The sequence below is a fragment of the Paroedura picta genome, chromosome 1 (genome assembly GCF_049243985.1).
Source record: "Paroedura picta isolate Pp20150507F chromosome 1, Ppicta_v3.0, whole genome shotgun sequence".
In the NCBI taxonomy this organism is placed as follows: Eukaryota; Metazoa; Chordata; class Lepidosauria; order Squamata; family Gekkonidae; genus Paroedura; species Paroedura picta.
Window position 1 is genome coordinate 203381425 of NC_135369.1, and position 15279 is coordinate 203396703.

General features: G+C 47.9%; 1 protein-coding gene across 1 annotated transcript; it reads left to right on the top strand.

Annotated features, from left to right (window-relative positions):
- The first annotated feature begins 9372 nt into the window (after positions 1 to 9372).
- LOC143827087 (taste receptor type 2 member 40-like) lies at positions 9373 to 10317 on the top strand. The gene has a single exon (XM_077316367.1). It carries the CDS (start codon positions 9373 to 9375, stop codon positions 10315 to 10317), a length of 945 nt encoding a protein of 314 aa, XP_077172482.1.
- Positions 10318 to 15279: the final 4962 nt, after the last annotated feature.

Below are 15279 nucleotides of genomic sequence, written 5' to 3' on the forward strand. Positions count from 1 at the left end.
CTGGATCTACTGAACCTCCTCCCCTCCAGCACCTGCCAATGGCCCTGAGGAAACGATACAGAGAGGATTGGCATAGCCCCAGTGCAAGGATGACATGCCTAATATCTAGCAATGTGTGGGTGCACCTCAGCTCTCAACCAGCTTGCTAGGGAACACAGGAGGTTTGTGAGCTGTAAGTGGGTATTGCATATGTGATATGCCAATGCATTTGTCCCTATCAATGTACTTGGTCTTCATCTATAACTGTGGCTACTCCATGTTACTGCATCCCTCAAAGGGAAACCCTGATTCAGCCAATTGCCCATCAGTCATTCATTCAAGCCTGCAGGGGAAAGGACCTTTGGAAATTCAAGGTAAGTTCCGTTCCATTCTCCCCATGCAAATACCAGCAGGTGATAGTCATGATTCAGTAACCGAATACCCCCTCCATTTACATGCATAGTGCGGCACAATGTTGGGACTAAGAAAACAAAATCTTCACTTTCTTGAACTTCTACGAACTGCTTTCCATATGGAAAAAATAGGGATCAGTTAGCCAGCACCTGCCATTTCTTCACTTACTTCCTTACAAAGAGGTGCGATAGTCACCTTGATCAGTGTTAGGAGAGTTAGAACAATGGTGGGGCAACATAGAGCTGGAGTTCTGTACTGAAAACCGCAGACTTGTTCCCTGGCCAAAGAGCTACTTGTGTCTAGAGGAGGACACGCCCACCAGCAGAAGGCTCTAGTGTAGTTATTATAAACCAGGGGTAGTCAAACGGCAGCCCTCCAGATGTCCGTGGACTACAATTTCCAGGAGCCCCTGCCAGCGAATGCTGGCAGGGGCTCCTGGGAATTGTAGTCCATGGACATCTGGAGGGCCGCCGTTTGACTACCCCTGTTCTAAACCTTCCTAATGCCACCACTCTTTAATACAGTTCCTCATGCTGTGGTGACCCGAAACCATAAAATTATGCAAGTGTTAATTTCACAGAAATTAAACCAACACTGACCCATGGCATGAAGCTCCATTGTTCATGATTGTAAATAAATTGTTTTGTTTTTTTCTGGGGTTTCTCAGTTCAGTTCTGCCTCTTGTCCCACCATGCCGATCTCGCTCTTTTCCGCTGCTCCAGACAGACGAACGCTCTCTCTCGATCTACCCTGCAAGGCTGTTGTGTGGATGAAATGGAAGAGGAGGGGCAACAGTGGCGGCGCCCCCCTGGCCAAGCTGCTCGCCTTGCCGCGACCCCTGTGAAAAGGTTGTTCGACCCCCAAAGGGGTCCTGACCCCCAGGATGAGAATCACTGCTCTAGCAGAATCCATTCCATCTGAGCCAATACTGCAAAGATCATTTTTCTTCTATGACAAAGGGATCCCTTAAGCCAGGGTTGTTTTTAAAATGCACGAGAAATGTATCCCTGTTACATCAAAGACATCTCCTGAATTTAGATGAGAGAATTGGTGAATTCTCAGCGATTTAGCGAGATGCGGGTAACCAGTGAGATCTTTGACTGCACTCTAAAACATGTTACTTAGAAGTAAAGGATGATGTCCAACGATTCACCATAAATTGGTTACCAGAAATAGTAATTTATCTCCTCCTGAATGAGTGATTCTAGGAGACCTCTCAGCAAGGGGGGTAAGAAGTGAGATCTCCGCCTACGTATACTAGGTTGTTCTCTTAGAAACTCTTAAAATGAACCAGTCTAGAGTGAATGAAGAGGTTGTTTTATTAAAGAAGAGCTGAAGTGAAAGCAAATACAAACAAACACGCCAACACTTTATTTGTTGTATGTATGTATGTATGTATGTATGTATGTATGTATGTATGTATGTATGTATGTATGTATGTATGTTTGTTTGTTTGTTTGTTTGTTTGTTTGTTTGTATACCGCCCTCCCCGGAGGCTCAGGGCAGTTTACATAAAACGTCTAAACAATACATGAAACAATCCATAACATATAAATAACCATAACAATAACAATTGATAGTTGTAACATCAACTGCTCTCCCCCGGGCTTCTTGAACATCATTGACCTCCTTCTCCTCCACCCCCCCCCCTTTTTTAGGAATGGGGGTAGGAAGGGGATCTTATTATTGTGCTGCCATGTTGTGACATTTTAAAGTCTTTTAATGGGAGTTTTAATGGTTTTTTTAAGACATTGTAACCCGCCGCGAGCCATTTGGGAGTGGCGGGAAATAAATCGAAATAATAATAATAATAATAATAATAATAATAATAATAATAATAATAATAATAATAATAATAATAATAATAATAATAACAGTGCAAACAATGCAAACAGTGCAACAGTGCAAACAGGTCCAGAATGCACTGATGGAGTTCTGGGAGGGAAGGGATCAGGGGCCCTTCAGATGCTGCTGGTTAGGCCTGGTCTCAACCAAATGCCTGGCGGAAGAGCTCCCTTTTGCAGGCCCTGCGGAACTGTTTAAGCTCCGTCAGGGCCCTGATCTCCTCCAGGAGCTCATTTCACCAGGTGGGGGCCAGGACAGAGAAGGCTGTGGCCCTGATCGAGGCCAGGCGGGCATCTTTAGGGCCAGGGACCATTAGCCGGTTGGTGGTGGCGGAGTGTAGAACTCTTTGAAAATGTACACGCAAGAAATGGGAATAGACGTGAGGAAGTGGGGGGAAGTGACATTTACTTAGCTTGCCATGGAGAGCAAAGTCTGAAGATTCAGCATGGAGAAGAGAGGAAACCCATAAAGTGGGGCTGCATGCTGCTGATATCAGGAACACCCACAAATATCCTGAGACTGGAGCAGAATGCTGTATTTTATAGGGCAAAATACAACCTGAGGAGATGTTGACATTACCTTGATGTGCTGGCCAGGAGGTGAACAATGACTCTGGGAGATGTGATGAGATTTCCTGAGTGAAGACAAGACTCCAGGTGAAAACTTAGGCCCATTCCGCACCAGGATCAATGTGGCAAATTCGTTTCGGAAAGAGAAAGCGCAATTTTAAATAGTGGAATTCGGCGTAACGCATACCTGCCTTTGTAGTGGAATCCAGTTGCGTTTCTATCGTTTCCCACAGGCTTCCGGTCTCAGCAAAAATCGCTAGAAAGGAAGCAATATTTGCCGTGCTTTGTCCCACCCCTGGCCATCAATCAAATGAGTAGCCAATGGGTAGTTGTTACCATGCTCCGGAAAAGCCCCCTTGCCATTAAGAACAGGTTTAAAAAAAAAGAAAAACACACGTTGCAACGAATGTGCCTTGATTCCTTGATTCCTGGCTTCCTCCTAACATCCTCCTCCTCTAGCTGGCAGGTGGCATGTGAGCTGCCGTTTCATCGTTACCACGCTCCCCCAAGTGAAAAAAAAAATCCCCCCCCTTGTGCACGGGCGCGGTTTTCGGCGAAAATAAAGGGAACTTGCAAACGGGGCTGTGTTGTGCTTGGTGACTTAAAGCAGCTCTGTGGAGGGACTGCAGCCGGAGAAGCCTCGCTAGGTGAATGAAGGCTTGCCGGTTCGTTGCTCTCTGCTCGCTCTGAGAAAAAAAAAATGGCGATCTCTTTGACGGAAGTTCAGAGGAGAGAGCCAGGGGGAGGGACTTTGCTGAAACCGCAACAATGGTAACGCACAGAACTTTTTCGCTAGTGTTGCTGATTGGTTGCAAGAGTGTAGCACTTTCCAGAGGGTGAATCCACTTTTTGGGATTTCCCTGGAAGCGCTACAACGAAGTGCTTCTAGCGGGACTGTTTCAGGAGTGTGGCAGATTGTGTATGACGTTGTGCATAACTGCATTTTAGTAGCGATTACAATTTGCCACACTCCTGCTACAATAAACCTGTGCGGAATGGGCCCTGATGTATCTCTAGGGCAGGGGTAGTCAAACTGCGGCTCTCCAGATGTCCATGGACTACAATTCCCATGAGCCTGCCAGCAAACGCTTCATTGTAGCGCTTTCAGGGAAATCCCAAAAAGTGGATTCACCCTCCGGAAAGCGCTACACTCCTGCAACCAATCTGCAACACTAGCAGGAAAGTTCTGTGCGTTACCATTGTTGCGGTTTCTGCAAAGTCCCTCCGCCTGGCTCTCTCCTCTGATCTTCCGGCGAAGCGATCACCATTTTTTTTTTCTCCCAATGAGTGGAGATCAACGCACCGGCAAGCCTTCGTTTACCCAGCGAGGCTTCCCCGGCTGCAGTCCCTCCCCAGAGCTGTTTTAAGTCACCAAGCACCAAGCACCACACAGCCCCGTTTGCTGGTTTATTTTCCCTTTATTTTTCACTCTATTTTCGGCCAAAAATCGCGCCCGTGCGGGGGGGTGGGGTTATTTTTTTTTCACTCGGGGGGGGGGACTGTGGCAACGATGAAACGGCAGCTCAAACATCACCTGCTAGCTAGATGGGTCTTTCCGTTGCAACGAATCTATGCAGATTCGTTGCAACGTGTGTCTTTTTATTTTTTAAACCTTCCTTAAAGGGAAAGGGGCTGTTCGGGAGAATGATAACGGCCGCCTATTGGCTGCTCGTTTGATTGACGGCCAGGGGCGGGACACAGCTTGGCAATATCGCTTCCTGGCTAGCGATTTTTGCCGAGACCGGAAACATGTGGGAAACGATAAAAACGTAACTGGATTCCACTACAAAGGCAGGTATGCATAACGACGAATTCCACTATTTAAAATGGTGTTTATTCGTTCCGAAACCAATTTGCTACATAGATCCTGGTGCAGAATGGCCCTCACTGTTCCCGCTGGCTAGACCCTCCACAACTTTCCCCACCATTCAGGGAGAAGGGAAGGGCCCCATTTGGATTAGCTATGGGCCTTTAGTGGGTTGGCTACCTAGGGATGGAGATGGGCCAAGGGACTGACCGGGCACCACTTTTTAAAGGAACCACACGGCACATTCTGTCTCCCACTTTCCCCTGCAGCCTCTCTCCTTCCCACCCTTATTTGCAATTGTGTCATGCCTGGGGTGTCTGCTTAGAATCATAGAGTTGGAAGGGATCTCCTGGGTCATCTAGTCCAACCCCCGCCCCCAATCGCTCAAAAGCAACCCAAAGCGGCCGATCGGTCCCGTCACAGTGGGGGGGGGGGAAGCGCTAGCGCGCACAAATGCACAGGTGCGGAGCTGCCGCGTCTGCGCATTTGTGCCCGCCAGCGTGCCGCGCCCATGCCTCCCTCCCCCCCCCCGGTCCCCAGGCCTCCCTCTCCCCCTTCCCCAGTCCCTGGCCTGAAAAAGGTTGGGGACCACTGTACTATAAGACTCAATTTCACACTGCCTTTATTACGCATGTGTCTGCTGCTTGCATGATTTCTACCTGCCATCTTTTTGGCTTGTCTCATTAGAAGTGTAATCTAACATGTAACTCTAATAGGTATAACATGGTAAAATTACAATTTCATGCTCTTAGAATCAGGCAGTTACATGCCAATAACAACAATAACAATAACAACAACTAAGGCCTTAGATACTACGGGGACTATGGACTGTATCTGGGTCACATGGCTGTTCTAAGTTCGGTACAGGTTCAGGCTATTCACTGGGTAATGTTTTATTTTTATTAGCAAGGGTGTGGAGATCTGAAGTATGATCACCCCAGGGGTAAAAATAGGAGAGATGGACAAGTGGGAGGGGACAGGAAGTTATGCAAAGCAAGAGGTTCAAGAGCTAACCTTTGACCTGGAAATCCTGAACGTCTATTGAATTCTTGCTCTTCAGTCATAAAGGTTAATTATAAAAGGTGAAGGCTTATTAGCTTTTCAGATTCCATGGCCTTTTTAAGAAGGCACATCTTCTTTTGGGTTTTGCAACAAAAAAAATCCAACTTGATAACATAAGATAGAAAGGGATGTCATTCATTCATTCATTCATTCATTCATTCATTCATTCATTCATTCATTCATTCATTCATTCATTCATTCATTTATTATTTGAATTTCTATCCCGTCACTTTCCATAGACTTGTGGCGGGTTACATGAAAAACTGATAACCCCCCCCCCCATAAAACCAATCAACACTCCCCTTGAAAACAGAGCCAAGAAGGGTGCCTAATCCCTTGACTGCCCTCCCCCATCCGCATCCTTAGCCAGCATCCCAGCATGGGTTTGCATGATGTTAAGCATTGTCCGGAGGAGGGGCCTCAGTTCTTCCTGGCCCTGGCCTCAATCGTAGTGGAAGAGCTCCGTTTTACAGGCCCTGCAGAACTTCGACAGCTCTGTCAGGGCCCTCAGCTCTTCCGGGAGCTCATTCCATTAGATCAGGGCCAGGACAGAGAACGCCCTGGTCCGGTTCGAGGCCGAGGGTGCTTCTGTAAGGCCAGGGACCATGAGCAGATTTGTACTCGCAGAGTGAAGAGCCCTGCAGAAGTGATCCCTCAGACAGGCAGGGTCCAAGCCACGGATGGCTTTAAAGGTTAATACTATCATGAACCCCGATTCATGCCATCCATGGCCCCATCCGTTCCTGCATTTTTTCACACTTCTCTGGTCTCTCCGGCCGGCTCTGGCCAAGGCCGTAAAGCAATAAACCTGTCCTCTGAGATCCTCACTCCCTTCCTTTCCTAGCGGGAGAGGCTCCATACGAATGTATCAATCTTACTGTAAGTGTCCTTGCGGAGACAACTCAAAGTCTCAACAAAGTGCCAACCGCTTGATAAGATTCCTGGCCATCTGGCTGCTTGGGAACCGGCTTTCTTTTGTTACCTCTCTGCTCTCCCGCCGAAATACCTTCGGCCCCCCTCCCCTACTTGGTGAGCCCTATAACTACCCCACTTGTTCCCCTCACACTTTGTTATTATCAAGATCTTTGCTTAGGAAGATCTTGGCATGCTTTAGCGTTCTGTGGACTTAGCCTAATAAAGCTACTTTTGAAATTTGCAACTGACTGTTGGATTTCAAATGCGCTTTCACCTGGGACTCCACACTGGGCTCAGCCTGATTCCTGACAAATACCAGCACCTTGAATCTGATCCGGGCTATGGCTAGTAACCAATGCAGCTGCCTCAGCATGGGCTGGATTTGGGCCCTCCAAGATATTCCTGGAGGGCGTCAGCTGTAGGGGCTGGCCCAATCTGGGTGTGGCCAGTGAAGCCGCCCTGATCGGGCTGAATTTGAGTCCGTACAATCGCTGGGAGCCAGACACATTCCACCCCCCTGGTCAATTTCGTAAATATGAAGAGGAACCATGGATATGGATGGCAACGAAACAGGAAATGGAACAAAGAGTTACAAGACTTAACCTAACAATCCAAAGTATTATTATAAATGGAAGGAGGTGGATATTAAAAGCTAAAACTCTTTCCCACACAGCTGGTAGTCTTGGAAGCACAGATATCTCTGTAGGACCAGGAGCTGAGACAAAACAACACAAGCATCTAGGCCACCTGCTTCCCTCCCTGGGAAAAGGCACAATTGCAGAGTGATGCTCTCCAGCAGGCAAGGCTTTCTGGGAGAATGGACAAAGCTTTGGCCAAATATACCAAGGCAAACACAGGCAAGGCCCAAATCCAAGACACAGCAGGATTAATGCCCAATCCTGACATGGGGTTCCAGTGTAGATCGAGGCAATAAATGAAGATCTAGAAAAACTGCCTCTTTCATGCAGTCACTGCTCGGAGTGCCTAAGTTTGCAGCACTGGTTGCGGAACTGGGCCAGCCCCTGATTGCAACAAGAGCATGGAAGCAAACTTTCAAGAACTGGTTTAGGTGGTCCTTTAAGAGCCACCAAGGAAGTCTATTTTCCAGTGTACTAGAACAGGGGTAGTCAACCTGTGGCCCTCCAGATGTTCATGGACTACGATTCCCATGAGCCACTGCCAGCATCTGGCAGGGGCTCGTGGGAATTGTAGTCCATGAACATCTGGAGGGCCACAGGTTGACTACCCCTATACTACAAGATTCCTTTGTGTCAGTATCAGTCCAGCAGAAAATAGCAATAACGGGATGAGATCTGTCCATGCTGATCGGACATGGTGAGAAATCAATATTGCTGCAGGTCACCCATAGGTTGGAGAATCTGGAAATTCAATTCTTAAGGTCTGAGGCAGTTCATTCATGTTTGCCAGAGTATTGGGAAATAAATACATTCCCATCTTTCTGTGTTAGACAACCTACATTTGTGAAGAGCATTTTTGCTAGCCAGAATGAACATTTTCCCGTCTAACTTAACAAAAGGCAGGTTGAATAAGACCCCTGTTTCCCAAAGGCTGAGCCTGCAGGCGTGTTCTATTCCGGATGCGTTGGATCATGTGATTTTAGACTGTCCACATTTTGAGAATTGTCGCCCAGCTTGGAGGGTTTCCTTATGCATTTGGATGGGAAACACTGTTTTGGGGTAATATTGAATGAGAAGGACCCTGTGAAGGCAAACAAATGCACTGATTTTAGTTCAAATTTCAGTTGTTTACAGCAGTAGTCCCCCTTTTTATCACCGGGGACCACTCAATGCCGGGGACCACTCACCGGGGACCACTCAACGCCTTTTACTGAGGCCCGGTGGGGGGGGGTAGTTTACTCCTCTACTCTCAACCACTGCCCTAACGCTCTCTGATCGCTATGGTAATGTTTAAACATCCCTTCAAAATAAGATACAGACACGCCACAACAATGAACATCAGGAACATTTTATTTTCATGGAAATTTTAACTCATGACAATGAGAAATCAATGGGAACCCTGAGCTTGTTTCTCTGCAACGAGATAGTCCCATCTGGGAGTGATGGGAGACAATGACACCCAAAGTGTGTTGTAAAGGGCCAGGGGGGTGAAGTAAAGGGCCAGGGGGGGGGGGAAGAAGGCGTCCTTCGGGGCCCACCTCCAATTAGTCGAAGGACCACATGTGGTCCGCAGCCCACAGGTTGGGGATCGCTAGTTTACAGAATGGGTGAACACTAGAAATGCTCATAATCGCCTATGATTATCTGCAATCATTTCGTTTTGCGAACCTGGTTTCGTACTGCATTTTATTCTTGTTCTATTTCTTTATTTTTGTTATGCCAATAAGGTCTCTCTCCCTCTCTCTCTCTCTCTCACTCTGTGTGTGTGTGTGTGTGTGAGTTTTGCCATTAGGCTGTAGTAGACGTTGAAGGTCACCTTTCTGGAATCGGTTGTGTGTAAATATGAATGGTGTCGAATTTGTTCTGGCCTGATTTGATTATGTCCATCTTCTCAGTGATCCCTCAAACTGGCTTCTACTATGTACTCTCCTCTGTCGGTCAAATCATGCAAATCTGATAGAAGGCAGAGTAACACTATCCTCTCTGCATTTGCGTTCCCTCAAAAAGCAAGCACGCTGCTGTTATCTGGACGTCCTTTACTGCCCGTTCTGAAGACTGTGCCAAGCTGGAGTTTCTTGTACCTTTCTGTGGACTGCACAGAGAAGAACCTCTTCCTGCCTGAAGCACCTGTAACATTCAAAAGATGGCTACCGATGCTTGTAGCGTTCCTGTGGATGAGCTCACTGCATTCAAGTTGACCATGCTAGTGATCTTTGGGATGGAGTCCATTGTCGGGGCTTGGGTAAATGCTTTCATTGTGACCATCTGCTGTATCAGTAGACTTAAAAACAAATCTCTCAGCGCTGGGGACCAAATCTTGATGGTCCTGGCTGCCAACAGGTTTTGTTTCTTGATCACAGGAATGTTACGGATTCTATGTAAAACATTAAGCCCTACGATCTACTACAAGGACTTTGTCTACCAAGGACTGAAAGCCACCCTCTGGTTCTTTATTTCCTCCAACTTCTGGCTTGCAGGTTGCCTGTGCCTCTTCTACTGTCTGAAGATTGCGAATTTCAGCCATCGTTTATTCATCTCTCTGAAGCTCAAGATATCCCAGGCCGTTCCGGCCCTGCTCTTAAGTTCTGAGCTTTTATCGTTCGTCAACATCATCCCTTTCTACAATCCGATCTACACCTCCGAATGCAACATGCAAAACGCCACAACATCGGGAAACGCCACCGCAAATCAGATCTCCATGAAAACTGATTCGGACCAGCTATTATACGTGTGCGGCTTGAGTTTTTCGGTGGGTTTAGTCATTTTCGTCACATCCGCCGTTCTCTTGCTCGTTTCCCTGTGGCGTCACACGCAGCGACTGAGAGACGTTTTGTCCAGCGGCGGAAGCGCAAGCATGGCCGCTCACGTCCGAGCAGTGAAAGTGATAATGCACTTCGTGATTACGTACCTTGTCAACTTTGTGGCGTTGATGATCTTACTGACCAATGCATTTCCCGGCAACAACAACCTAATCTCCATGATTACAGTTGTTGTTAATGCTTGCCCTTCGGTGCATTCCATCGTCCTGATTCTGAACAATCCCAAATTTAAAAAAGCATTCCTGCAGCACGCAGGGTGCAAGCGGTGAAACGAAGGAACGCCCCAAATATCTGCTCACTTCATGTGTGTGAAGTGCCATCAAGTCTCAACAAAATTATAGCAAATCCCTGGGGTTTTCAAGACTAGAGGTGGCTACCTCTGTGTAACAGCTCCAGACTTCCATGGTGGTCTCCCACCCAAACACTAACCCTGCTTAGTAGCTGAGATTGGATTAGAATGGGCGAACCCATGGACCATTCACATCAGAGCGCCTCCGTTTTCAGAAATTATTTGTTCGGGGATCATCTTTCTTCGGTGACTGCAGAACATGTAGCATTTGTCTTTTCATTTTTCTGTTATGCTGACAAAGGGAACCAGCTCTCGAAATTGGGGGTAGTGCGTCTGCTTAACCAGTCAGGGGATGAGGGAGACAGGATCAGTGAATCCACAGAATATGTTTGTGGCCTCTCCTGCAGCCCATAGTCCTGATGTGGGTCGCCCAGGACCAAAAGGGCCATCCCATTCGTTCTCTCCATTCATCTGTGTAACATGCACCCCTCTTTTTCTCAGGGCAAAACGTCAGTTGAATTTGACAGGGCTCATTCCGCACACGTCAGATAATGCACTTTCATTGCACTGTAGAAGTAGGTTTTCCTGTTTCGCACAGGGAAATCCAGCTGCAAAAGTACGCTGAAAGTGTGCAGAATGGGCCCAGGAGGTGGTAGGAAGTGCCGTCAAATTCTGATCTCGGAAGCTAAGCAGAGCCAACCCAAGCTAATATTTGGATGGGAGACCGCCAAGGACTTGGGTGGCAGTTCCTCCAAGGAACACTAGGGGGCATGGCGCAGAGGCAGGTAATGGCAAATCACCTCTGATTGTCCCTTGCCTGGCTGCCAGACAGTCCTCTGATCTCACGGCTATGCTACATACACACCACATGATAAATAATAAATAAAATGTTGCAGCTGGCTTACGGTGAACCCATCGGGCCAAGGCAAGAGAGGAAGAGCGATGGTTTGCCTTTGCCTGCCTCTGTGTAACAACCCCAGCTTTCCTTGGCGGTCTGCCATCCAAGTACTAAGCAGAACTGACCCTGTTTAGGTTCTGAGATCTGACGAGATCCGCTTGACCCACCTGGGTCCGGACAGTGCAGGAGGTAGCAGACCAGTCTCCCAGGTGGGTTTACAGCTTCAGTTGGAATGGTTTCAAGGAAGGTTTTTTAGGAAACGGGAGACTTTGCACAAAGTATGAACTTGCTTCACGCTATCTGCTACTTGCACAATTTGAGCAGCACAGAATTGAGCAGCACACAATTTGAGCAGCACAGATTCCAGGGACAAATTCTTTGCCTGTGAAAGGAGAATAAGAGCATCTTTACTGCATACCATTTCCTGCTCTGTGCTGCATTGGTCAGGCCAGACCCGGAGTATTGTGAGCAGTTCTGGAGACGTCACTTCAAAAAGGATGTGGACAAAACGGAGAGGCGCAGAGGAGAGCGACCTGGAGGATCTGGGGCCTGAGGACTGAGCCCTCTGAGGAAAGCCTGAGGGACTTGGGATTGTTCAGCCTGGAGAAGAGGAGGTGGAGAGGGGACAGGGTGGCTCTCTTGAAGTAGTTGAAAGGTTGTCAAAGGAGGGCAGAGAAAGGTCCCTGTTGGCAGGACCTGCAGTAATGGGTTTAAACTACATGTAGAAAAATATCAGCTAGATCTCAGTGGAACTGTCTGCCTAAGGAGGTGGGGAGCTCCCCCTCACCGGCGGTCTTCAAGCAACAGCTGGACAGATCCTGGATGCTTTAGGCTGATCCTGCATTGAACAGGGGGGTGGGACTAGATGGCCTGGATGGCTCCTTCCAGCTCTAGGATTCTGTGAATCTAGTTCAGCAGTGGAATGGGCTGCCCAAGGAGCTGGTGGGCTCCCCTTCACTGGCGGTCTTCAAGCAGCGGCTGGACAGATATTTATCTTGGATGCTTGAGGCTGATCCTGCGTTGAGCAGGGGATGGGACTAGATGACCTGTGTGGCCCCTTCCAACTCTATGGTTCTATGATTCTATAAGCAGTGGCTGGACTGATACTTATCCTGGATGCTTGAGGCTGATCCTGCATTGAGCAGGGGGTGGGACTAGATGGCCTGCATGGCCCTTTCCAACCCTATGGGTCTATGATTCTATTATTCTTAGACACTGGGAATAGAGAAGGGCATAGGTTTTCTGAACCTGGGTTGAATGTTCCTAAAGAATTCGGGCACAGTAAATCCGGCAACCCCTAATTTTCTATTTCTTTACAGATCTAGGGTTTTTTTTTTCCTTTAAAAAGTGAATAACTCTTTGGCATAGTAACTGTCAGAATATTTATCTAATCAAAACATTAAAATAATAGTTGCTTCTACAGCAGCCATGAAATTGGACCTGTTGTGGTTACTTCTGTCTATTCCAGCTGAGAATCCAGATGTGCCCCACAATAAATCACATTGTTTTGTCAGCCTGCCTTTCCTAGACCGGTTTTGTGCCCATTTTTAAACACGAAATGCAACTGAAGCATCCGGATGTCCATTTTTGAAGTGCTACTGATTTCTCAGGGACTTAAAATCTCCCTGCTTTCCTCTTGTTTCTGGATAAATTAAACAGATCCTGTTGAATCCCAAAGCCAATCATGGCATTAATGAGTCCGCTGTTAATTATATGCTTAAGTACTGCTACCCACTTTGTAAGAAAAGTTATTCTCAATATAGTGCTGTGTGAGGCAGGGAGCCTGTGACAGTTGTGTGTAGGACCTGCACCATCAGATGCAAGACCCCTACCAGGGCCAGGAGACCCCCCTGCTTTCATCATGCTCCCCCTGCTCTGGGGGTTTCAGAAAACAGGAAGAAATTCCTCCAAAAAAACAGCTGGTTTTGCAGCGATTCTCACCTCCCCTAGACATCCTCCCAAACAAACATACTCCCCAGAACCAAGAAGAACATCCCAACATGCTGATATCACCAGGGGTTGCCGGGGGTGACGATCTGGGTTTAGGATAAAACTCTATGGTTAGATCTTTTTACCATAGAGTTTTCCCAAAAGCCAGAGTGTCATCTCCGATGTCTCCAACATGCTGAGGTCACTTCCAGATGATGACAGTACAACAGACACTCTTCTGGGTTGGGTAAGTGTGGGGGAAGCTCCCGGAGAGCACCCTCCTCCCCTGCCAACAGCACCCTAGCCAACGGCAACCCTAGCCATCACCCACCTGAGTGGACTGAACACTGGAATATGCAAGAGCGGCAGTGTGCATAATTAAGCAGAATATAAAGAGTGTCCTGTAGGGGGCATTGGAAGACATGTATATTTCGCATAGACAGGATAGGAACTTCCTGGTGATTTTCAAATGATCTCCTCCAGTGTCCTGATTAGCTCAACAGAAGACTTCCTGCTTTTTTTTAGCACACTTCCTACCTGCTTGCTTCCGGAACAGCAGTTGATCAGAAGAACCACTGCAAAAATCAGCTAGAGAGTTAGCTCTCTTGTTCTCTCTTTCTTTACATAGCTGTTTGTCTTCAAAATAAATCAGTTTTATTTTTTAAGCTGCCCACTTCTCTGCTTTCTCTGCATATTCAGACTCTGCCAACAGTGAACATGCTGGGACTGGGGCATTACTGGCAGGGTGGCCTTCCTCCCCCCAAGCTGGGACTTGACAATACCTTAGGATGTCCAGGGAGGAGGGCTGCCCCAGGAGGGAACCGGTTGGCCACTGAGTGAGACAGATGGACTAGATGGCTCCCTGGTCTGATCCAGCAGGACTCTTCTGAAGTTCTTGTATTTTGGGGGCTTGTCCTTCCAGCAGGATGGTTGGAACTTACCTAGAGACATGGGGAAGAAATGCTGTGATGAAGGGTAGCACTAGCTGGACAGAAAAAAGAGGAAGCACCAGGGAGTCGGGGTCTCCTGTCAGAGGACAGCTGCAGAAGAACAAGCTTCTGAAGGTGAGATGGAGTCCTGAAGGAGGCAGGTCCCAACTCTGAGGACGGAAACACATAAGGCTACTTAGAGGGGCAAGACCAGGGTTGCCAGCCACCTCCACGATGCTGGCAGGGCAAGGGGGAGCCCTCCAGGAGCTCCTAGAAGCACATTTGCCCGAACTCAAGAAAAACATCCAGCATGCCAACATAATGTGAAAGTGATGTCAGCACGTTTGAGACATTGGGGGTGACACTCTGATTTTGGGGGAAAACACTGGTAATTAAGCTAATTTACCATAGAGTTTTTCCCAAAAAGCCAGGGTGCCCCCTCCCTTTCCAGGTGACATCAGCTGATCAGACACTCTTCCGGTAATGGGCTGAGAGGGGGAGTGTGGACAGTGGGTCAGGATCTCTGTGAAAGAGGCTGGATTTGGGGGGGGGGGGTTCCCATGGTTCCTGATAGCCCAAAGGGGGGGGGGAGCCATGCCAAAATGGGGATTTCCCTGGCAATCCTAGGCAGTGTTCATTTTCTGTAAAAGGCACCTGATAAATAAACCATTGATGCTGGGGGAGGGGGTGCAAGGGGGGACACTCAGCTATAAAAAATGTGGGTTTGCAAGGATGAATGCCAGAAGACTAGGCAAACAAACAGATCTTTATTGATCTCAGCAGTGAGAGGATGTTGAAGGAAGCAACAAGACTGAACCTCCCCACCCCCCAGGAATAAACCCCCTACTTATATACATTTAGACAACAACAGAATCTCCGAAGGCTGAGCTCAGAGGCACTTGATTAGCTTTAAAGCAGGGGAAACCAACCTGTGGTCCTCCAGATGTCCATGGACTACAATTCCCATGAGCCCTTGCCAGTGAACGCTGGCAGGGGCTCATGGGAATTGTAGTCCATGGACATCTGGAGGACCACAGGTTGGCTACTGCTAGTGGCACCCCCTGTTGGCAGCCCACAGGGATGCAGCCGACCAACAACAGCTGATGCAGTCACGGCCCTCCGACCGTCAGACATCCGCCACACTAGGGGCTTACATGAAGGGGTGGGGCAAAGAGGATGGCACAAA

What these genes read in the sequence shown, in the direction of transcription:
- LOC143827087 (XM_077316367.1), top strand. Translation starts at nt 9,373, where the DNA reads ATGGCTACCGATGCTTGTAGCGTTCCTGTGGATGAGCTCACTGCATTC.